The sequence below is a fragment of the Thamnophis elegans genome, chromosome 2 (genome assembly GCF_009769535.1).
Source record: "Thamnophis elegans isolate rThaEle1 chromosome 2, rThaEle1.pri, whole genome shotgun sequence".
NCBI classification, from domain to species: Eukaryota; Metazoa; Chordata; class Lepidosauria; order Squamata; family Colubridae; genus Thamnophis; species Thamnophis elegans.
In genome coordinates, this window is record NC_045542.1 from 19,028,982 (window position 1) to 19,054,500 (window position 25,519).

General features: G+C 42.3%; 1 protein-coding gene across 4 annotated transcripts; it reads left to right on the forward strand.

Moving 5' to 3' along the window:
- The first annotated feature begins 238 nt into the window (after positions 1-238).
- Positions 239-24,958, forward strand: DTX3 (deltex E3 ubiquitin ligase 3). Of its 4 annotated transcripts, XR_004254817.1 has the most exons (6): positions 239-519; positions 10,396-10,470; positions 14,160-14,893; positions 20,729-20,946; positions 22,649-23,275; positions 24,361-24,958. XR_004254817.1 is itself a non-coding variant. In XM_032211557.1 (5 exons), the coding sequence occupies exons 2-5, from the start codon at positions 10,458-10,460 to the stop codon at positions 22,722-22,724; spliced, it is 1,041 nt and encodes a 346-aa protein (XP_032067448.1). In that variant the 5' UTR covers positions 239-519; positions 10,396-10,457; the 3' UTR covers positions 22,725-23,527. The 4 variants fall into 4 exon arrangements, 3 of the variants coding, with proteins under 3 accessions (XP_032067448.1, XP_032067449.1, XP_032067450.1); XM_032211557.1 differs by lacking the exon at positions 24,361-24,958 and having other exon boundaries at positions 22,649-23,527; XM_032211558.1 differs by lacking the exons at positions 239-519; positions 24,361-24,958 and adding an exon at positions 11,443-11,566 and having other exon boundaries at positions 22,649-23,527.
- Positions 24,959-25,519: the final 561 nt, after the last annotated feature.

Here is a 25,519-nt window from a genome sequence, read left to right on the forward strand (position 1 = left end):
GATTTTCAACCCGCCACCCTCTCCTATGGCAACCAAAGCAAGAAGAACGCGGGAAAGGAGTGGGGGGGGGAGGGAACCGCGAGCGGCGCGGTCCTTTGCGCCAAGAAAAAGCCGAATCCGCCACCGTTCCTCGCCCGTCGCCTACAGTAGCCCGCGCTCGCTCCTCCGCCATCCCGGCGCGTGGTTGCCATGACTATGCCCGTCATGCCAGCAACAAGCGGCGCCACGTGACGCGCCCGGCGATGGCTGCTGCCGCTGCTACCGCCGCTGCTTGGCAGGGAGGGAGACCTTGAGCAGAGCGGCGGCACCGGCACGCGTTCCCGGACGCGCCATAGGTCGCCTCGTCGGACCCCGTTTGCTCAAGCCTCGGCGCCCTCGTTGCCTCCCTCGCCTACCCCCGTCCCGTCTTCCACCACCACCCTTTATTGTTTGTTTGCTCCCAACGCCGTCGTCTTCGCACGCAGCAGCTGCAGCTTCGATGGACGGACCGTTCCTGCCACCCTTGGATGTTCCGCTATGGTGGGTGCCGTGCTGGGGAGCGCCGGTTGCAAAATGAGGGGTGCCTTTACCACCACCACCACCCAAAAAAGTCTGGGAGCCTGAGGAGGCGGAGAGTTGGGGGGGGGGAATGGGGCGCGAGCAAAAAGAGGGTGGTGGGCTTTGCTCCCGCGCGCTTTCTGGCTCGGTTGGCCAGATGGCTCTCCTTTTCATTTTGTTTTTTTTTTAAGGGGGGCCATCATCATCATCATCATCCTAATGTGGCGCATTGATCAGAGGCCATCTGCATATTCAGGCAACCGCCAGGGCAGCTGCAGCAGTCAGTCCCTTCTTTGTGTGTTGTCAGCTGGCTTTGCAGCAGGGGTGTTGCCTAAAGGATGGTTTATGTGTTAATGGAGAGGGGGGGGGCATGATAGCTTGTTTTAGTGGGGGAGGACTTTTAGGGGAAATGCGTGCACAGACACCATACACACAAACCGGGGTATTTTAGGTAACGATTTACCCACAGATGTCTACCGATCTACCTGTCAAGCCTCCTAAAACCGTGCAGGGGAGCTGGCAGGGGAGCAAAGGTTGCTCCCCCCCCCTTTCAGGAGGGCAGAGGGATTATTTTTTGCAGCATTGTTGATCAAGCAAGCATGAACTTAAGTGCCCATCTTTTCTCTCCTTGTATTAAGGGATGGGAGAAAATGTTCACCCTCCACTGCTGTGCATCGTATGAGGCTCTTGAAGGTGGTGGAGAAGTCGTAGAAAATGGGGGTTGGGGTTTTGGCAGGTATCTCTGGGATGTGTGGGAGATGAGGAAAATATAGATGTGACTGGGATCAGAAGGTGACAAAGAAATTGACAGCTTTTTCGCCCCCCCAGAGGGGCCCTTTTTCCTCAAGCCATTGTTTCTCACCCCAAGCCCCCTCCTTCTCTCTTTGTTCCACATCTCTCCTTGTGACTCCAAGGCTATTGGGCCTAGGCTTTCATTGCTGCTATTGAATAGCTTTGTAAAAATCTGGCAGGTTTGTTGGTGGTTGATGGTCTCTGAGCTTGGCTTTCATTTTGTAGATGTTACATTGCTATACCGTGTAATCTTTTTGGGCATTGAATACAGTTAAAAAGTTACTGAAATGCCTGTAAAATGACAGCTAAGCTTAGAGACTACCAATGTTCAACCTGGACATACATGCATGCATGCATACATACATACATACATACATACAAACACACAAACACACATACATATATTCATATTCTCCTCTATTGTAACTAGCAGCTTTTCTCCCCAAATTGAAGGGTTGGGGAGGATAGTTTTTTAAAAAAAGAATTATCATCTATCCCAGTCGCAAATAGTCCACCTATCAATGCTTTTTCTACCTCCCTACAACTATTGCATTAATTCCCAACTATACAATAACAGGTTCTGTGCCATGCAAAAGCTTGCCTTCCTTCTCTCTTTCAGGGATGCGATCTGAAATATATTTTTCATTATTATTATTGTTGTGGTGGTGGTGGTGGTGGTGGTGGTGGTGGTGGTGAGATTCCTTGAATTGTAAAGGCCTGGTGTTGCCCAAGGTCACATTGTTCTTTTAGTTAAGGGTCCAATAGCGAGCAGAGCTTAATGATGATAAGAGTAGAGGTCAACTAGCCAGGGTAAAGCAAAGAGATGCATTGCTGAATTTTCCTTTTCTTCCTTGACAAAACAGAGATTGCATTTCCAAGCTGAGGACTTTCTCACTGACTGGGCGGTGTTTGTTATGTCTGAAAGGCTGTAATGTGCTCACAAAGGGAACTGAATTTTGGAGAGTTAGCACCTCGCCCTCCCCTCCCCTCCATCTTGATGATTTGAGGAAATACTGTAGACAGGAATTAGGTTTGCGGTTGGAGTTGAGGTTGCATTTGTTGTGTAGAGATGCATGCCTTTTGTAGCTGAGCAGAAGCTATATGTTTGGCCACTGTCAAATTCTCTTGGGGTAGAGTTGAACTGGGAAGGCGGAGGGCTTTAGAAACAGGGTTGTAACAACTAGATTCACTGCCAAATGCAGGTGACCATGTAGGCTGCTTTATTTTTAAAGAATCATTCCCATCCAAATGACTGACGGCTGATTTGTCTAGGTTAGTTCCACAAGTGGACACTGCATTGTTCCAGGGCACAGGCAATTTTATACCCTTCAAGTGTTTGGTTGCAAATATCACAGACCCAGGATTTGTAGTATAGGGCACCTGTACTACAGCACCAAAGAAGAATTGTTTGATCTCTAGTGAAAGCTTTATATAGAGATAACTCAGCTGGCAAACCATGTTTTGTCACCCACTCTGTTGCCTGCCCCTGTTCCCACTATCCAGTAGCAACAACAAGGGATTTTCCAGGACAAGAAAACAATGCAGTGGCTGCCCTCTCAGTACATGACAAGGTGAGGAATTCTGTCTAGGAGAGTTAGGACTTAGTCTAGCTCCAAAATGGAAGACAATCCAGCTGCTTTTGAGTCAAAGATCTGCTGTATAAATGTTTGCATTTCTTGAGCAATTCGTAAAATAGATTAAGCTATGTCTTTTTCTATATACAAAGTTGTTTGCACAGAACTAACTCTGGAAGTACCCATTCTCTTGCGGCAAATGAAATGGTTTTCCATCAAAAAAAGCATTTGCTAAACTGGAAGAAATATATTTTATAGGCTGACATGCAGGGTATGAACAGTGTATGAACAAGGCAGCCAGTTAACATGTTTGTGGGCTAGATAATTTATTAGCTATTGTAATTTGTTTACAATTTTGTATATTTTTAAGAGGAAGTAAATCGAACTAAAAGCAGGTTTGATTTTGAGCAAATATGACCAGATCAGAAAGGACATCCTGTAGTTATGTATGTATGTATGTATGTATGTATGTATGTATATATGTATATCTTATAAAAAGTGTTATTTAGAATCAACCGAAACCTTTTCTTTCTTTCTTTTTGAACTGTTGGCTTGTGGCTGCCTGTGTTTTGTTTATCTTATTTTTAGCTATTCTGCCATTTTAGCATCAACTTCTATGCCACACAAAGAGGTACATATGCTGATATCTCCAAAATTGCCTACAGCATATTTCATTTGCATACATTTTGATGCCCCATCCAGGCCAGGTTTGAGGAACTTCATTACCACTGCATAAGAGCTGAAAAGCATCTTATATTTTCCTGTGGCTGCATACTGCAATGACAAGACGGGAACAATCAACACCTACCATTCAGATAAATGTTCCCACTTCAGATTTCATTGAGGAACCCAGCAGCCTCTAGAATTATTTAAATGTCACTTATATAAACATTGGATTCTACTCCTTACCCTTTTGTGCTAATCATTAGCTAGATAGGGCTGGTTTTTAAGTGGTGCAGTTAGAGATATGTACAAATATACTGATTGAGAATTACAGGAACTACATTTTGGATTCTTCTGAGTGTCTTACATTCCAAGGCAAGTTCTTAGAAATCTTCCTGAAGTGTGTGTGTGTGTGTGTGTGTGTGTGTGTGTGTATGAGAGAGAGAGAGAAAGAGAATGATGCTTGCCTGATACCCAGCAATATGGCTGTACATTTCTTTCTGTCTTTTTTTCCCTACTCATTGATCCATGTAGCTCCTTTGCAACTATTCTTAAAACTGATTTGTCAGGATTTCCTGTATGGATAAATAAATACATGCCATCTTTCAAAAGTATAAAAGGTGATTAACCTGTTTGAAATGGAGTCAAGACTGATAGCTGAACTGATAGATGATTAATTGGTATGTTTCTCTTTGTTGAAATTCGTGAAGCCGGGCTCAGATTATGGATTGGGGCATTCACAGTGCAAAGTCAAAATAGTCAAAATAGCAGCTACGGTTGCACAGTTGTAGTCTCCACCTGCTTTGTAAATATCATACACAAGACTATGTAAAAAGGGATTGGGGCTTGATTATCACAGTCACCATCTTGACTTTTTTGACATTTGACTGGTATGTATGTATGTATGTATGTATGTATGTATGTATGTATGTATGTATGTGTATAAATATATCTGAAGTAATTTTTCTACTACCGGTTCAGGTGTGCACATGCAGAGAAGTGTCCGGGGCGAACTGGCAGCAAGCCACCTTAGATAGATGATAGCTAGCTAGCTAGCTAGCTAGCTAGCTAGCTAGATAGATAGATAGATAGATAGATAGATAGATAGATAGATGATAGATAGATAGATAGATAGATAGATAGACAGACAGACAGACAGACAGACAGACAGACAGATAGATGATAGATAGAAGATAGATAGATAGATAGATAGATAGATAGATAGATAGATAGATAGATAGATAGATAGTACTAGCTTTTAAAGATGTTAAACCATTTTGCAATCAATTCCCTTGTGGATGACCACATATACAGTACAGTATCTGCTTATCATTGTTCAAATAATGAATTATATATTTGTAATTACTAGGAACATTTTTGCAGCATTTATAAGAATATAAGCAGTGATCTGCCATCCCAAACAAATTGTATAAGGTGAGAATACATTCTACCCCAAGGAGAATATTTGAAAAATGCCAAACTTTAGCAGCAATTGAAATAAACCACAGCCATGCCAAAATGATAGCCCAGGCGTGATAACATCACCATGTAAGAGCCACAGTTACATATCTGTTTCCTGTTATATGTTACATGTTCTGGCATTTATTCAATGACATTATTATGTGCCCCCTACAGTTGTCCATATTTGCATATATGGAGAAGGTGCCTCTGCCACCAAAGTATTTTCCAGACTTTGCTTAAGCCATGTTGAGATTCATTTTAGGATGAACTCTAGTGAGAGACTAGATTTATACGAAGATTTAAGCTATGGTTTGCTGAACTATAGTCTACTGAATAATACTATTTGCTTAATTTGCTAAATTATAAATCATAGTTTACAAAGTAAGCTGGCTATGTTTAAGCAACAGAATGACTGGGTTTTCTCACCGTTTATCTGGGCTATTGAGTTAACTATTTTCTGGATTTACATAACACAGGTATGACTACAATTGAGCCCAATATTTTTGTTGTTAAGTGAGACATTTGTTAAGTGAGCTTGGCCCCATTTTATGACTTTTCTTGCCACAGTTGTTAAGTGAATTACTGCAGTTGATAAATTAGTAACCTAGTTGTTAAGTGAATCTGGCTTCCCTTGACTTTGCTTGTCAAGTCACAAAAAGGGATCACATGACCTTGGGACAGAGCAACAGTCGTAAATATGAACCAGTTGCCAAGCATCTGAATTTTAATCACATGATCATAGGGATGCCACAAACTGAGGAAAAACAGTCATAAATCACATTTTTCAGTGCCGTTGTAATTTTGAACGGTTACTAAACAAACTGTTGTAAGTTGAGGACTACCTATATGCTGACCCACAAAAACTTACTAAAGTGAGCATTAGCCAGTTTAACATGTTGTACAAAAAACAGTTCTAAGTTTTTAATTGATTTGGTTACACAGCTGTCCATACCCAACTGTTAGGACTGAGCCGTTGAATGGCTGTGCACATTACGCTAAATTATATTTGGTTTTCATTTAGTGAAATTCGCATAGCCAGTCAGAGACTCAGATTTTTCTTGTGAGCCCTTATTTATCTTAGGCTGCCATTCCATTTATCTGGCAGCAGCTTTATATGGTAGACTATATACCATATAACAATATATCTGATGGCCTCCAGAATTTCTGGAGTTTCTGAACGCCAACACACCTGGAGAGTTAACAGAACAACAGATTTGGAAGAGACCTTGCAGGTCTTCTAGTCCAATCCCATATTCAGGCAGAAATCCTATACTATTTCAGACAAATGGCTGTCCAATCTCTACTTAAAAATTTCCGGTGTTGGAGCACCCACAACTTCCGGAGGCAAGTTTCAGATCAAGGAATATAGATACACACCCGTGGTGCTCCATAACTTTCAAGATCAACCCCATGATAGTTCTGTGACAAATATGCTTTCTTAGTCCGAACCAGCAACCAACTGGGCCATTAATCCTCTGTTTCTGTTCATAGAACCTTTTCAGCACCTTCCTGCTGCTCTTATGCACTAAGGCCATCTGCTGGTCAAACATCCGTGTGAAATCCATCTGTCACTCTATAAATGTCCTGCAGCATACAAAGTAGTGCTGGAGGTGCTTCGAAATGGTGGAAAGGTCATCTTAGAAAGAGAGCCTTCCACTCTCTGCTCTAAAATTAATTTCCCTCATCCTGGATTGGGCTGGACTGTTGAATGCCATCTCTGAAACACAACTAACTCTGGGTGATAAAAGAGTTATTCTCAGCACTTAAATAACACCTATGTGGAGGTGCCACTTCAGGTGAAGGCAACATAAGCAGCGCCATTTAAGAGACGTTCACTCTTAGATAATACATCACCAAAAATACTTTGCAAGCTCTTTATTCTTCATTATGTTTATGGTATAAGGTAAACAGGGAACAGGTTCTTTTTATAGTCTCTCCCCTCCCCCCATTACCTTTTGGCCTAAATTCTTGTCCAGTAATTAGAGTCCTTTAATTATTTATGACCAGCTTTCCCAAATCGAGTGCTGTCCAACTATATATTGGCTTGCAACTTCTCACCCTCCCTGCCACCCTGGCATGCTGATGGGAAGCTGACAGGCCTCTATAATAAAACACATCAGAACAGTGCCAAATTAGAGAAGCCGGATTTAATCACTATACAAACCAGTAAGTTATATTAACCTATTTGTCAGGATTTAATATCACATGGGGTTTTGACACTCCTGAACTTATACTGAGTATAGGCCCAAAGGCATCCAGAGATATGCAATTTCACCATGTAAGTTGCTTTGTTGTTGAGTGAATCACTCTTGTTCCATCTTACCTCCTGCAATCCAAACTTCATTTGACTTGGAGATGCCCAAATCCTAAATTCTGAGAAGTGATATTGATCAGGCAGCCATGAAAGGGCTTTGAGAGTATTGTGGCCAGGAGCAAATTCCCTGGAGGGTCATCATAACATGGTGTGGTATTTTAGAACAGGGGTCTACAACCTTGGCAACTTTACGACTTGTGGACTTCAACTCCCAGAATTCCTCAGCCAGTGCAAGGTTGGAGACCCCTGTTTTAGAACACCCAGTAAAGGAATGAAGAGACCCTGGGAAGGATGTCAGCAGATGAAATTGTTTTTTTGAGTCTATATAGTAACATGGCTGTTTTCCCTGACTGTTTCCCACTATCAAGGTACCCAATGAAGGAGATGCGTTTACATTAACACATGCAAGCAACTTGTGGAGGATTCTATAGGATCCACAGTATAGTCACATCTATGCAGGGCCTTTTTGTGCTGTGTTTGATTTCCATACCATTCTACTTCTCATCAGAGCAGAAAAAGGATTTGTAGAGAGACATTCTGTTTGCATTATAGTTTCAGTTTGCAAATTAAAATCGTAAGAGCAGCTATTGCTCGATCAGTTTGGCAGTTTCTTCTCATAAAGGCGAATTACGGCTGGCATATTGAGACAACACTGCCTCTGATGCTACCTATGAAGGACGTTTACAGTCATTCCGATTGGTAACCACTGATGAAATTAATTCTTCATGAATTTACCCAAAAAGCCAGGTGGGCGACTAAAATTTCCAAAGGCTGGAATTTGAAACCGTGATGTGACGCCCAAGACTACTCTCAAATCCCACTAGCCTCCCTGCCTTAGCTTTTAATGGACTCTTTCCATTGGACGGGAAGTACATTCTGGAAATCAAAGCACCAGCTTATCTTTATTTATAAGAATGCTCTGGTTAAATGATGGAAATCTGCTACTGTCCTGTGTTTTCTTGGAAGAGTGCCCATGTGTGCTAAGGAAGAAAAAGGAGAGAGGGTGGCAAGTATACTACATCAGAATCACTAGGGAACATCCTTGGAGGCTGTGGGGGTAGCAAGGAGCAAAGTGTCAAGTTTTCAGTCTAAAAAAATAGGTGTCTTGTGACTGGTTGCACCCACTATAATAACTATTTCTGGAACTCAATCCTTGATGAGAATATGGTGCTATGTGAGTGGCCACAAGATGCTCTTCAGCATTCGAGGTTTGGATTGGAAACCTTTGTTCCCTCTGAAGTACTTTGCTTTTAACCCTCCCCAATTTTGCCCCTTCTGAATCATTAGCTGACTGGCTTTTAATTTCATGTGAGAGGGAGCAAAGTGGTTCCCATCCACAGTTTGCACAATTGCATGGTTGACAAATGTTAGCAATATGCCTCCTTCCCATTTCCCCCCCCAGTCCTTAAAAAGAATTTACAATCCTTTCTCATAGAAGAACTGGTTGGTTCCCCCCCCCCCCCAGGCCTACACTCCCAATTTAGAAATCTGGCAACTAAAACTGTATACGGTTTTACCATGTCCTATTGTTTTCACCTTATTTTCAGTTGCTTTCCTGATGAAAACAAGGAATTTGCCTTGTTCATGGTGAACACACAAACATTTAAACTTTGCATCCAGTTGTCTACCTTGACTCTTAAGATTTTTTGGGCCAGTCAGGACTAGCTTATACCCCGTCAGCATCCAGCTATGTATAATTAGAAAGTTTATTGTATCAGGAAGCACTGCTTTACTTTTGCACTATAAATGTCTTTCACTGAATCCCATGTGCCACTCCCCAATTTAAAGAGATTGTGTGGAGCTCTTTGTTGCTTTTTTGTAATATACCAATCATACACTATCCAAACATTTGGCATCATGAACACATTTGGTAACTTTTACTTAATTCCCAAATTAAAAAACAACAGATTTTCTGTGGAAACTTCCTTCATAAAAATGCCCACTTATTGGAAAGAGGAGTCATGGGTACATGAAAGCCAACATCTGCTATGATTAGATCACCCATTTGGTTTTAATTTAGCATGGTGCGGTGTGAACTCAGCCACCGTGATCTATAAATCATGGTTTAATGCAGTGCAATGAGTAAGTCTAATTATGGCTTATTCAAGGAATCAGAATTATATCTGATTCTCTCTGATTGGCTAGTATGAATTCCAACACATTAACTTTGAGTCAGCCGTGACCTCCTGGCTTAGTCCTGCTTCATTCAAAAACCTTGCCTTGAGTTAACACAGAATGAAAACAGATGTGGAAGAGATGGCCAAGAGTATTTGGCTCCATTCCGACGTACTTATTGCAATGCTAGTTGTTATTAGTTCCATAGCCTCCTGGAGAAGCTTGAAGAGAAATATTGTAGGATAAAACCGGACTGAAAGTGCTTGGATTTAAGTCCATATTCCTACACAGATCCAGCCAGCCCAAGGGGTCAATGAAGCCATCTATTTAGCATGCCCGATTCAGTGTTAGCTAATGTAGCTTTTTACCAGGCACGAGCTACCTTGAACTCGATTGCATTTACTGTGTTACATGGAAACAGGAAAAGGGGAACATCCCCCCCCCCCCTTTAGGGCAATGCCTAGTCCAGTGTTTCTCAACCTTGGCGAGTTTAAGTCCTGTGGACTTCAACTCCAGAATCCCCCAGCCAGCATAGCTGGCTGGGGGATTCTGGGAGTTGAAGTCCACAGGACTTAAACTCGCCAAGGTTGAGAAACACTGGACTAGTCTCTTCGCTCACACTCGGGAAAAGTGCCAATCGGAGGCAATATTGACAACTCAGGATTGAGCTGTGAGGGGCCTTGGTGCTCTCAGAGCTTGGTGGTTGCAGACGTTTCATTTACCCAACGAGGGTATTCCAAGGACTCCACAACGCAGGAGGAAAAAGCCGAAAACAGGCATCTTTGGGCGAAGGGTTGCACCCGGATTCCCACAGCAGAGCTCCTCCGCGCCAACTATAAATATACGCACGCCCTCTTGCTCCCTCCTCCCCCTCCCCGCGCCGCCTCCTCCTCGGCACAGCCTCGATTTAACCCGCCTCCTCTCTTCTCCCTTTTGCAGTTTCTGATTCGCAGCTCAGCTGAACTCCCACATCCGGCCGGTCTTCGATCCCAGCTTCTCTCATGGGCTCCCCAGGTACGGTATTGCGGTGGCGTCGCGCCCTCTCCAAAGGTGACGCGCGGCGGGGTTGGGTGGCTCTTCTGTCGCCCGAGCTGGGAACGCTCGCCCTCTCGCTCCGCCCGCTGCTCCTGCTCCTCCTTGGGAAGGGTTTGCGCTCCAAGAGTAGCGAGCCTTCTTTGCCACATCCCCGGAGCGTTTACGCCTGGAGGCTGGAGGAGGAAGCCGGTCCCTTCCTTCTATTGCTGGGGCATCGTCGTCGCTCGTCTTTAGAAGGCTCCCGCTTACCCTAGGTAGGAATTTTAAGGCGACGACGAGCAAGCTTATCAGCTCCCCCTCCAGAGGCCTGGTGCATCTGCTTTTGTGGTGTTGCGTCCTTTCCCTTCTTTATAGGGGACAGCTGGCGTTTCCACAGACCCTAAACACCCTCCCCCTCCCCGGATAGCTGGCCCTGGTAAGGCGATTGGTTTCCATACCCAGTTGGACAAGGATTGGGGTGGGTGGGGTGTGCTAATTCCAAATTTTGTATCTACCAGAGTATTCTGGGAGCAAAATTAATTTATTTGTGTGTCTTTAAAAAGTCTGCCCTGGTTGCTTTTTAAATAACCATTACTAGGAGGAGCTTTTGATAACACAAAGATGACCGTTTGAGAGCTGTATGCAACGAAGTTTCGTTTTAATGCATGTCAATTAGTATGCCTTTAAAGTGACCATGAAGTTATTCTAAGTCACAGTTGGAAGGGAAATTATTCTCAGAAATCCCCAGATTCAGAAAGAACAAGGAAAGTGGGAAAATCCCCAGATTCAGAAAGTACAAGGAAAGGGGGGAGGATTCTGTGTAGCTAGTAATTAACATAGTATTTTAATGCACATTTAAAACCCCCACTCCCACCCCTTGCCGGAATGACTTCAGGTAAATTAGTGTAATCATGCAAAAAATATGTCTGCTGTAAATTGTAACTTTTGACATTGTCCATGCAATCGTTTTAGGGTAGTTTCCCAAGGTTGTAATAAAGCCCTTACATCATGTATAGCTGCCGGGCTAGGGTGTAGCTTGGTGTCTTGCTGGGAGCAGAAAAAAGAGCCACTTGAAGCTGAAAAGTGATCTGCTCAGGTTAGTACTGAATTTTATTTCCCCAGCCAGGTGTCTCTAGGGACATATAGGAGCAGGACAGAATGCTTTCCCATCTGCATTTCATAGCAATTAGCTATTTGGAAAAACTTACAGAACTAATGCCCAGCCATGAAAACTCAGTGCTATCAATAGGGTGAATTTTCATTAATTTGTTTAGGCAAGAGTTGGCAGGTTCAGAGGGTCAGGGTTGCTTAGTATTTGGATAGGGAACCAACAGGAAATCTCAGAGCTGTATGCTGTTTATGCAAAGTGGAGGTGGATTCCAGCATTACCTATGTGCCATAAAAAAAGGACATCTTTTGCTATTTGGTACTTCAGCTGTTTAAGTCATTTGTAGATAAGAATCCCTAAAATAGCTTTGGATAGTGAGATGGGCAACATATAAATTTAATAAATAATAAAGAAATACCAACACACATGCTTGAAAAGTAAATACTTAGTGTAAAGGATCAGCTTTAAAAAAAAAAAGGATTCCCTTAACAGAAGCTTAGTAACTATTGTATAAGGCTCACTGAACTCTTTGGAACTTGTCTCCAAAAGGCAAACATTTGGGATTTTACTAAGCCCCTTGATTATGTTGCATCTACTGTATCTCTTTTACTCAGCCCAATTAGGCTTTCATTTATTAATCTCCCCAGGCTCCTGTCTTAGACTATACCTCCCCAGAGGCTTTTAATTCTTTTTTTTTTCTTTCCTTTTACTCATGGGCTGCTAGTGGGCTCTTGCAGTGTTCTACTAAGATGTCCCAAAGTCTCTTGCAAAATACTGGCTCAGGGGCAAAATTTTGTAATATACAGTCTGGTTGTAGATTTCTTTTGGTTTTAGGTGATCCTCGGAGATGCTCCTTATTTTAGATATTTTTTGTACAACAATGTTTACACTTTAATTATTTGAAAATATACTTTTATCTTGAAAGATAGTTGAAATGGGAGATGGACTGATTTTCTGCCTTGTACGCTGAGGTTTAAACTAAAAACATTCATAGATTTCCCACTGATTGCTTACAAGTGCAGGAATTTCTGGCAGTCCAGGTAAAATGCAAGAGCTTTATGCTTAACCCACCATCTTGTAAGAGAATGTAGCTCAGTAGCATCCACGCTTTGCATTCAAAAATAAAATAAAATTCCAGGTTTGCATTTTGGAAATCTGCCTAAGAAAAATATCTAGAGATTTTTGTTCAAGGTTTTGGAAAGCACTTTGTTATTGACTACTCAACTAGGTATACTAGGATTGACCAGGTATAAATTAGATTTCTGGTCAATTGTTAATTATCCTCTGTGTATATATATGCAGAGGAGTGTATAAGGTGATGAAAGAGGAAAGAATCCATATTATGCAAGACTAGATTGGTCTATCAGTTAAGCCTATTCAGATGTTCACAACTGGCTTCTCAGTCTTGTAGGAAACTTGCCCTCTAGATGTTACTGAACTAACCCTAACCCTAACAAACTGGGTCTAGAAAGCCAATAACAAGGGACACTAGGAATGATAAGTTTAGCAATATCCAGATTCCCGAAGTTTGCCAGTCATGCAGTATAAGTCTATGCTCAAGAATTTTACTGCTTGGGCCAAAGAAGATAAGGTGACATTCGCACAATTAGCAAATGTGTTAGTACAGTTTTTTCTTCCCTCCAATGCTAGAAGCAGGTATGGTAATTCTGATTCTGCTCACATACACACAATCCTCTGGTTTATTTTTAAAAAGACATTCTTGCAGTTGATAATGAGCCATTTGTTAGTCTACTTAGAAATTCAGATAGATTAATATCAGATAAATAAATTCAAATAGATTATTCTTTTTGGTCCTATTTCACCCACCTTAATAATAAAATGAAATCACAAATCTGTTTTGGCCAAATTAGGATTTTCAAATGGGTAGGATTAGAGATCCACCATTTTGGGACCCAGTGCCAAAAAAGTCACACAGAAACGTGCGTGCACACGCTCGTTGGAGCCAAGCTCTGGAAAAGCCAAACTTCTGGGTTCTAGCATATATGTGTGCCCAATGGTCAACTGGCCAGCGCACATGCGCACACCAGTTTTCAGCACTGGTGAAAGGACAGCTGATCATCACACGTGCATGCACGCCAGAAACCTGAAAGACAAACAGGCAAGGCTATGCATGTCGGGCAACATGGCTTTGTGTGCCACTTTGGGCATGTGTGCCATAGGTTTGGCATCATGGACTTAGACCAACTTAATCCAGAATGTATAGTTTGGAGGTCAATACCTTCCTGGTTGGTCAGAGTCACTTTTCCTCGGCCTCTTAGATTTGTGCTTTCTTCAAGTGTTTTAGAAGTTAGGCAGAAGGGCATATGAACACTTGATTATGTAGGATGGACATACTGAATCCAAGCAGTCTGAGTTCTAAATGGTTCAGGATTTGATAATGGGGCTTGCGATGCTCAATAAAAGCAAAAATATTTCCTCCCAAAACAATGAAACCATCCAAGTCTTTGACTCTTCTAGCCAATAGAGATGAAGTAACCCAAGTGTATCCATCTGTACTTCAGCCTGGAGCCTCTTCTGTATCTTTGATTATCTTTTTCTTTCTCTCTCTCTCTCTTTTCAGTATCATTTGTTTTATCCAGGATGGCCGCTTGTGGAGGCACCACTAAAAATAGGCTCACGGTAAATAAGCACGTCTGGGACTTCCTGACCAAGGAAAGTCCTGCCAAACTGGTCAAGTTGAAAGAGGAGAATAAAGTTGGTGTCTTGATCGATGGTGAGACATCCGAGATCTATGTGCTGCAGATTACCATGCCTGCCCATGGACCAAGCAATGGCCTCTACCTGGCTCGTAAGGCTCTCAAAGCACTGCTCAAGGAAACAGAGAAGGAATTGAAGAAGGCTCAGCGTCAGAGTGAGCTGATGGGCTGCATGGCCTTGATGGAGAAGAGCCGGGAACACGGAGCTGTAGAGCTCCACCGTCGAGGAGCTGCCTTGATATCCCGAGGGCAGCAGACCTCTGGGCCAAGAGTAGTAGGTGGCAGTGGAGGGATGGCCAGCTGCTCAAGGGGAGGGGAGGAGGAACAGGACAGCCAGTGCCCCATTTGTTTGGGGGAGATCCAGAACATTAAGACTTTGGAGAAATGCAAGCACTCCTTCTGTGAGGACTGCATCACCCGGGCCTTGCAGGTCAAGAAAGCCTGCCCAATGTGTGGGCGTTTCTACGGGCAGCTGGTAGGGAACCAGCCGGAGAATGGACGCATGCTAGTCTCCAAGGATTCAAGTCTTCTGCTTCCTGGTTACGAGAAATACGGCACCATCATAATCCAGTATGTCTTTCCACCTGGCATACAAGGAGTAAGTTGGGTTCCTCCTTTCCTCTTTCTGTTGTTTAGAAATGGTCTTTACAGGGTCAACTTCCCTGTTCTGGAAGCTTCCAACTGTGCTAAGACTACATCTCCCAGAGCCCTCAGCTCCCATGCAGAACTAGCTAGGCCAAAGTCAGAAGCAGGAATCCTTTCTCGCTTTTAAGGACTGTGTTCCCTCTTGGAACTAAAGTGAGCAACAGATGGGATGGCAGCAAAAAACCAGTTAGGACTCACCCTTTTTTAAATCTCTTTATGACACCCCCTTTTCTTCCTTCTAAGCAGCAGGCTGCACCTCTAACTTGAGGCTGAGTTACTTTATTTCGTGAAAGTTTTTCAGATGAGGCCAAAGGCTGCATATGGCATTAGGAGCTGCTGTTCTCTATTTCCCCAGCATTGGACCTAATGAGTTGGCACCAAACTGGAGAAAGCAAAAGATAGAGAGAGAATTGAGAGGAAAAAATGGCCCTGTCACAGATGGCTGGAAATCTCTTATCAAAATTGGAGTTGGACATATATAGCAGGATTACCAGAATGACACCAGGTTTTATATGGCAATGCAAGGGTTGTGTGCCCACCAGTGGGCATTGGGAACATTGGGAAGACAGAAATGTTTGTTTTTAAGAGAGGAAATGAGAACATTAAATCTCTCCAAGGCATAGGAGCACTCATTTTAACTACTCAATTCCATCTCATGTAAACAAAAAAGGCTGAAGTATTCAGTCTCATCCTCTCTGGCCTAATTCTGTCCCCTCCCCCAAAGGAAAACTGGCAGGTCATCTGTAGTATCAGGTCTGTTTACTTTAAATTCCTGCTCTACATAGAAATTTATTATGACTTACAAGCTGCAGGAGAGAACATACGTTGTCAGGACAAGTTTCCGTCACTGTGGCATCCTCAAGTACAGTGTTTTTATTCCTACCCCAAAAATAGGAGTAAATGGTAAGTGTCTACTTGTGTGTGCGGTGGGGATGGCTTGAAAAGAATGAATTCAGAAATGGTATTGGGCTGAATCTTAGAGTAGGATTTTTGTTAGGTATGTAAATTAATGTTGGCCACCTTCTTTAGGATACATGACTTCAAAATTGGACCTTATCCAACAAAATGGTATTCAGTGTTGACAAATGTAAGGTTTTGCCCTTAGGTAGGAAAAAGTAGATGCCCAGATAGAAGATAGACAGTTCTTGGCTTGGCAGTGGTGCTTGCGAGAAGGTTCTGAATATTTTGTTGCATCACAGACCAAGCATGAGCCACCAGTGTGCTGCAGCTACCAAAAGGGTCAGTGCAATCTTGGACCACAACAACAGAAATAAAATGTTGAGCTAACAGGAAGTGATAGTTCTGCTCCGTATTGCACTGAACAGACCGTAACTGGAATGCTGTGTCCAGTTTTGGTCACCCTAATACAAGACAATGTAAAGTGCACAGAAAGACACAGATGGTGAGTGACTTGAAGGCTAAAGAATGGTTAAAGAATCTTGGTATGTTTAGCTTACGGAAGAGAAGGATAAAGGGAGACTTGATAACAATCTTCCAAAACATGAAGGGATGTCACAGATCAGAGAGTATGGATTTATTTTCCAGAGCATCTGAGGATAAGATAAGGTAAGCCAGTGGGTAGAAGTTTTATAGCGAGAGATCCAAACTTGAAATAAGGTGGAATTTCCTGACTGTGACTATTAATTATTATCAAATGCTAAGCCATTGAACAGCCTGGCTCCCAGAGTCGTGAGTACTCCATCAAACAAAGGTTGGAAAACTATTTAACTGGCTTGATCTGAGGATTTTTGCCCAGGATAGAGAGTTGGACCAGAAGCCTTCAAGGTTCCTTTCCAATGATTCCAATGATTATTGGCCTACGTTCTTGCCATCCCATTGAGAGGAAGCAGATTAAATGCGATGGCATTTTGTTCTGAGTAGACTTGTAAGGAGGTGGTCAACTGGCCATGCTGGCTGAGGATTTTAAGAATTGTACTGTAATCTCAACACTGAGAGGCAGGCAGCAGGTTGGCTAAGATCGCATTAAAACATGATACAATTCAAGAGTGGGTCTTTAAGCCATCCTTTCATGTCTTCCCAAAGACTCTAAATCTGTAGGCATTAATTGTGGAAAATAATGTAACAGATTAAAATAAAATAGAGGGGATTCATGACTGGGTGGTTGGTTTGTCTTTTTGCAACAACATACAGTATATGGAAGTGCTTTTTTCTGCATTTTTTCCCCAGTTTCCTAGTTTAGCCTACAGAGGTGAGATTTCCTTAGGATTTCCCATCTCAGAATTAATCAGATCTGAGCTTGTTTAGTTTTTTTTTTTTTTTTTACGATTAGCCAAGGAAAGTCACTGTCAGACTTCACTGAAGTCACTTAAAAGAATCCATGAAGGATATTTTATTTACTGGTTCTTTGTGAGGACTAGTGAAATGATAATTGGCAAAAAAAAACACCTTAGTTTTATTTTTATTCGTTTATTTATATCTCACCTTTATTATTTTTACAAATAAGGTGGTGAACAAATCCAACACACCTTCCTCCTATTTTTCCAGTAACAACAGCCCTCTGAGGTGAACTGGGCAGAGAGAGAGAAAGACTGGCCCAAGGTCATCCAGCTGGCCTTCATGGCTAAAATGAGATTAGAACTCACCATCTCCCAGTTTGGAGCCTGTGGCTTTAACCATTAGACTAAACTGGCTGGTCTAGTGTCCTAGCATGCACAATCTGGTTCCTTTAAAAATGGTAATATTTAACATGCCGTAGGTTAACCAAACAGATGACAATTATTAATATTGATATTTTTTAGTTGATATAATCTTAATTTTTTTTAAATGTAGAACTTTTTAATCCTGGCTTTGCTGGGGTTTTTGGACCTCTCTAGAAAAACGGTGCATATCCAAGGGTGAAGGAAGCATGAGTTGTGGGGGAAAATATTTCCTTGTTTGTCAATGATTTGCCCTTCTTGAAGGAGAGCAGTATCAGCGAAGAGTAAATGGAGGGAGCATTTAGGTATCAGGAAATAAAAGGTGCCATTTTGCTAACACTGATGTTTGCCTGATGCTTTTAGAGTCTTCTGTAAGTAAAAGGAGACAAATTGAAAACCAGAGGCCGGAAATTTATGGTTGGCAGGTGGGGGGAGGGGGGAGACTCTCCTGTGTGCAAATAAAAAAAGATGTGAAAGCTTTTTATGAAAGCTGGTGGGGCATAGTGATGTCTGCGTCAGATCAGGACTGAAAAAACTCAGGCTGAGCACTCCCTAGGTGATTCTGGGACAGTCATGTCCTCTTCACAAAAGCAGATAGTTGCGAGAACAAAATGGCCGGGTGGGAGAAGGGGAAAAGCACAGCAGGCTTGCCACCTTCAGCTCTGGGAAGAAAAGGTGTGACATCCAGGTAAGAAATAAATCTGCCAGGAACTAAAGATGCTCAGTGGCCTACATTCCATATTGCCAACTCTTCTTCAAAATTCCTGGAATTGTCGGAAGGATTTGTTAGGTAGTGGGGCGATTCAAGCCTGAAGCTTCCTGAGCCTGCAAAATCATTTGAAAGGATCCCTGGAATCCGCACTAGCTTCTCTACAGTTTAAAAAAGCCATGCAAATGGCCTAGATTCAAATGATCTCTTTGCAGAAGAAATACCTCCACTTAAGCCATAATATTCTTGCTGTCAAACGTCCTGGGATTCTGCTGGAGGATAAGGAAATCTTTGTAGAGTCAATATTTTAGTTTTAAAAAGGAGTAGGATCTATATTTAGGATATACGCTGTCACAAAAAAACCCTAATATTAAGAATTAGTTGAAACATGACCAAATTTAGTTATTGCCTTGGATGAAACTATGAAAATGATTCATCAGGGCATTCACTGAGCTTTTTTTTTCTTGCTGAGCTGATTGGGAAAGTTACTCATAATAAGTGTTCTAACTTACTCTTAGTATGTAAACACAGGTCACATGAACATTCTGGAATTAGACTCGGTGACACCAGATGGAAACAGCGGGGGGGGGGGGATGACAAGTGTCCCACAAGTGGGACCCAGTTTTTAAAGCATGCCCCTGCTTTCTTGATAGCAGTTTAATACAGCTTGCCAACTCCTGGATGTTTTTCAACTTCCCAATCTAGACAATAGCCCTACCAGTCACCAATACCCAAGTTGCTGTTTTTCAGTTTGGCCACCAGATGTTCCTACTATGAAAACATTTCTAAATCTTTGATATTCTTTGAATTCAAGTTGAGTTCAACTTGTTTGAAGATTATCCAGGGTGCTTAGGCCTATTGTTCTTGAATCAAAATATTTTTCTACTCTTGACAAAGTGACCAGGAGGCAGACCAAAGGAGATCATCTACCAGGATGATACCTTTTGAGAAAGAACAGCAGATGGACATGCCCTGGGGGAAATTTGCAGAAAAGCTCTATTCCTATGGCCTCATTGGAATTTTAATTGTTTGCTTTTGTAGATTGATGAAGCTGTAGATTTTTCAGTTTGATAAGAACATAGAATGCAAAGGGGAAGGGAAAATGAGGAGGAGAGCTAAGAAGTCCTGCATGGCCATTTTCCCGGGGAATAGAAAGGGAGAAGATAGTTGATATAGTAACATCAGAGAATAAAATGTTCAGAGGCAATTCTAGCCACTCATCTTTGAACAGCTTAAATATGGCATAGTATTGTAGTTGCAGCTACAATAAGGATGATCATCTATAGAAAAATCTCTGGGAAAATTTTGATCTAAATAGGGAAGATTTTGGCTTGCCAACTGATTAAGAAAAGTAACATTAAAACTTGTTTTGATTCTTTCTCCTGTAAGTTAAATTAAGTTAAATTACATGGCTGAAATGAGTAAGGCCTGGGATCACAGATGAAGAAGGACTGGTTCTCAGAACAAGTTCCCCAATTTTCTTTTTTCTCTCCACTAGATTCTGGCTGGTGGACCTTTAAAATTGAGTGAAAGCAACAGATTCCACAAATCTCCAATCTATCCATGACTTGTAGCATATAAATCTACCATTATTATTAGAATGGAAGATCCATATTTCCATTTCTTTCAGATTAAGATCAGAAGAGTTGTTCCATATATGACCGGAAACAAAAGAGCTAGTTTGATAGTGTAACTGTCTTATCCAATCTTAACATTTGCTAAACCACATATCCTCTTTATCAAGCATTTGGGGACATTAGGACTTGTAGTCCAAAATTTCTGCCCTATTAAGTTAGGAAGGACTGATTTATTGAGGAAAAACTGTATATTCATTAGAGTTAGCCACTTTTATAAATTACTTATACATAATTGTATTGGATTCTATTTTTTTTCTAAATGAGGCAAGACCTTCCTCTATTTCACTCTCTTAACCAAAGCTATTAAAGTGAATAACAGCTTGTGTTGTTTCTGTTCCTGCTACTCCCCTATTTTAGACTCAGATGCCCCTAATCTAACCTTTTCCAATTGGATGACCATGTTGACTTTGGTAGTACAATTAGAGTTGTGGTCCCATATATTTTGAGGGCAGAAGTGTGTGGGGAAATAGCAATACAAACGAGGAGTGTAGTCAGCCAGGTACAACTATAACAAGTTGTTGCAGGTTGACTCAGGGTTAGTGTAGGACAGGGGTGTCAAACTCACGGCCTGTGGGCCGGATGCATCACATACTAGTAGGCCATGCCCACCTCTGGTTTAGGGAAGGGGAAAGTCATGATATGTCACAGGATGTCAACATGACGCCGTAAATTTAACACCCCTGATCTAGGAGATTTCACCTGCACCATGTCTATAGGTCAGCTCCTCCATTTCTTGTTTGTGGCTAAGGGTTTTTTTCCCTCAGAAATTCATCTTTCTCTTGCAGGTGGAACATCCCAATCCTGGCGTCCGCTACCCAGGCACTACCCGTGTGGCTTACTTACCTGACTGCCCTGAAGGCAACAAGGTTCTGGCGCTCTTCCGCAAGGCCTTTGATCAACGGCTCACCTTCACTATTGGGACCTCCATGACCACAGGGCGAGCCAACGTCATCACCTGGAACGACATCCATCACAAAACCAACTGCACTGGGGGACCCCAGCTGTAAGAGCTTGCCAATTGGCTATTGTTAAGAATTCTAGGAATTGAAATCCACACATCTCAGTTTTGCAAAGGTTGAGAAACACAAGGGTGCCTGTGGTTGTGAAGCGGAGGGAATAAAATAAAGGGGGAGGGTTTGGATCAAGGGGCTGCCAAAGGGATATTTAAGGCCACTTGGAACTCAGTAAGGTCCTGTGAGAACCCAAACAAACAGGTTTTTAAAAGGTACTATGCTACAAAGTCCAGAGTCAGTACAGAGCAAGAATGCTATTTAGTAGGTTACAAATTGAAAGCAACTTAGTCATATCATTGGATATCACCAAGAATTTCACAGAATAGACATTTATGTTGACTCTCTAAATATTTTTTTTATCCTCACCAAGAGCTTTTCAAATATACAGCTCTAATGTCATGTCTTCTTGAAATGTTACAGTCAGGAATTTTTTTAACTTGACGTGCATGTTTATGTACCTTCATTCCAGTGGTGGGTTGCAGGCGGTACGCCCCAGTATGGGCGTACTGGAGCCTACCTGGAGCACTGGGTACTGTTCCGGTACGGTGCTCCAGAGGGCCCGCCCAAACTCCTTACCTGTCCTTTAAAGCCTTCAGCGCTTACGCACATGGCGCATACAGCACCTGCACAATGCTCTGCCGAGTAGCTGGAGCATCGCAGAGGCTTGCAGAGGCATCGCTAGCAGGTACAAAGCATGCACGCGCTGCGCACATCAATGTGGACAACGCCAGGCCCGTTCCAACTGTACCGGTTGGAATGGGATCCGAAACCTACCACTACATTTGCACTTCAAGTTGATCATTGTGGCATATAAATTTGTTGCCTATGTATTTATCTTTGCAGCAGCCTTCTGAGATAGATTAAGCTGAGAGATTCTATGAACTGACCTTAATGACTAAAAGGAAATGAGAACTCATTCTAACCCAGCATTGTTACATTGTTCTGTTTATTTAAATTGTTTTGCTTTGCATTGGATTCTTTTCAATATATTTTGGGTGCCTGGTGCTAAAGAAAGTTTTGATTAGCCATTGTTGCATTCCAAACTTTTGCATGAACTGAGCCTTGATTATTATTTTTTTGCATAGACCAGCTACATGATTGATGCACCAACTAAGCTTTTTCTCTATCAACCTGCAGAAGTATCTGACTGTGGGTATCCTTCTTGGGGAACCATTTTTCACATCAGTTTTTTTTGGGCGAGAAACCAGTATGCAGCAGGATCCAGAGCACAGTTGTTGTTAAGAATTCTAGGAATTGAGATCCACACATCTCAGTGTTGCAAAGGTTGAGAAACACTGATCTAGAAAATGTTTACCTACTGTAGGATAACATCTTCTAGAAGAGGAAACAACCAGCATACACAGAAATCATAATTTCATTAAAAAAGAAAAGGAATAATAATTTCAAGGAAAATTGCTCTGGCATATGCACTTGTTTCACACCAATCAGCTCTTTTGTGCCTCTTGGGTTAATGGGTTCACAGCCTAGAACAGATCCAGAAGCCTTCACCCATTTGAGGGAAGGGGAGCCAGCAGAGGCTGGTTAAGTATTTTAATAAAGGGAGGTTGTCCATTTAATTTTTCCTGAAGCTTTCATAGAATCCCAAGTTAAGCCACTTTGGGGTAACTTAAACTGCCAGAGTTTAGGTCAAGAAGGGTAAACTCATAAACCTTTTGTCTTCTTTTCCCCCAGGTTTGGGTACCCAGATCCTACATATCTTGCTCGGGTGCAAGAGGAACTACGAGCCAAGGGTATCACCAATGACTGATCTCTGTTGCCACGTGCCCAGGAATGGCTTCTTGTTACTGCCGAACTCCGCTCTTGTGGAGGGAGCTCCGTCATTCGTCGGAGCCAACTATCTCTATCACACGATCTTAATCCAGAGAACAAAGCTTGAGCTTTGGGGCTGAAATTGACATTTTTTATGTAATTGATTGTTTGAGGAACTGGAGAACAAAGACATGAGGCATGAGAGTGAGTGATGCAAAAGAAAGATGATGGAATTTAGGACTCATTCAAAATAGTTGTATCAAGAGGGCCGTCATGCTGAATGATTTGCTTTGGGGGGGGGGGGGAAGAGAAAAACAAACAAAAATGGCCTGTCCCTGCATTGAGTAGCAAACATATAGGTACCTCTACTGAGCCTCTCTTTTCAATGTGCTAGTTTACTTCATGCAGAGGTGTTTTTTTTTCTTTTTTTACTGAATGATAAATATATATATATATGCACCACCAAGACTTAAAATCTGAAGCTGCAAACTCCAGAATTCACCACCTCAATACTTTGGCTCTTGAGGATAAAATAGATATGATCGAGTGGTAAGTCCAAGAGTGATTTCATATTTTTTTCCCTTCTTTTTCTTTTTTAAAAAAATATAAGACAGGAATTTCATATCGATTGGAGAAGCCAAACCTTCCTTTTTCTCCAGTTTGCTTCCCCACATTCTCTTTTTTTCAGAGTTTTCTCTCAATCAAAGTTATTTCTGTTGGAGTTAAGACATGGATTGTGAGAGCATTTGGAAATCCTCACTTCCAGTTCTTCTTTGGTATTAAAATATAGCTATCTCTCTCCGAGTGCTCCTATGATATTTGTCCTTAATGGACTAGGTCCAAGTGAGTGACAAATTGCCCAATGCATTTAGAGAAAAGGTGGGTGGGAAATAGAGGAAAGGACTTCTCCCAATGTATCTCTGCAAGAGGCCAGACTCCAGTTGTGGAACCCTTTTGCTCAACCTTATTGGTCCACTCTTGTTTTATGCTTCAAGTGGGAGGGAGGGAGGGTTCATATTCTGAGCTTGATTCCCAAATATGGTTGAAACCAGTGAGCTCTCTTATTTCAGTTCCTCCCTAACCTCAAGTTCCTTTCTCGTTTTTCCCAAAGTGCTAACCACTTTGAGAATGGGACTGTTAGAAATGGGATATAATTGAGCAAAGAACATGTGCAGAGTAGCATTCATGATAGTAGCAGGTGTAGAGGAGGAGTGGTGGTGGTGGTCAAAAGAGGCAGCTGTAGCAGCATAATTGAAACCCCACCCCTTTCGAGCATGCATGTGACATCACATGTACAAAAGGGGTGGAGCTTCAGTTGCACTGTTGCAACTGCCTTTATTGACCACCTCCCCACCCAGATGCCACGGATCGTTGCAACCTAGAGTGTACAGTGTCTAGGGTTAACGTCAAGTGAATGGGAAATAGGACCATAAATGGGGTGTTGTATGTGATTTGGGATGGGATCAGAGTGACTGAAGAGCATGGGTACTGAAGCCAGAGGCAGGGCTTGGACTTTGCACACCGTTCCTTACTTGCTGTTCAGATGTACACCCATCCCCAACTTCTGACTGATGAATTGTGGAGCTCAGGCGTTCCTGCCTCGCTCACGCACTCCTGTGCTACTTTTTCTTCAGGATCTGTTATCAAGGCCAACTCCGTTGAACTTTCTTGAAACGTTGGGACATACCAGCTAAAACAAACAAGAAGCTTCTTGATTCCGGACAGAGAGGCCACAATTCAAGTGTTCTCCTTGGAGAGGAGGATCAGCCACCTCATGGGACCACCCGTTGTGTATTCATAGGCTTCTCAGCTGGCATATCAACTCTCCTATAATTATTCCAGCCTTTCCACTTGGGACAACTAGTCTTACTGGGATCTTAGCCAGCCCTTCTCTTAAATCTCTGGTGGGTCTGTAATGCTCCTGACTCTGGGTGCCTACCTGTTGTTGAGTGTTTTGTGGGAGGGGGAGGGAGGGAAATGTCTCTTGGCTAACTGTAAGCGTGTCTCCTCTGGCAGAGATGACTTCTAATACTCAGTTTGTCTCGTATTGGTGAGAGCTTCCCACGAACGCACAGTTTGGACAACGGGGCTTTCTTTTGCTGTTTTAAAAAAGAGTAACTGAACATGTGCCACTTGTTCTCATCTTTGTGGAATGCGTGTTTGTGGTTTACATATTTCCACCTATTTATTCAAAGGAGTTTACAGTTTGAAATGATGGAATGTGAACCGAAGGGCACAATGAACAGGGAGGGAAGGGCCCGGGGGGGGGGGGGGAGAGAAAGGAAATTGTAACCCCAATTGTTAAAACTGCATTAGATAATCGTCAGAACCATCATCAGAAGGGAGTCTTAGGAATGGCATTTTTTCCTCATGAAAATCAGCCAGCCAGCAAAGATATTTCTTTCCTTTTCACTGTGGGTATATCAGCTGACTTCTAACAAAAGGGTGGAAAAAGGAAACCAGACAAAATACAGCCTTCTCCCACTATGCAAAGAAATCTGGCTTAGTAACCTATGAGTAGGTATGTACCAATCCATTTTAGGTATTGTGTTATAGGGAATTGCCAATTTGAAGCAGGAATTCTTTTGGCGATTTTCTGCGTTCTCCAGTTCTCTGAAACTTGAGTTCAGAAGCCTGCTTTTATTAATGTGCAGTTTATTGGTATGATAAGATGTATCTGCTGAAGTGAAGGAAAACCTGAACTATTGAACCAGAGCAGAAATTATTACAGGAAAACATTGCCTCTTGCACTTGTTCAGAATGTCTTGGTTTTAATTTTCTTTTCTTATCCAG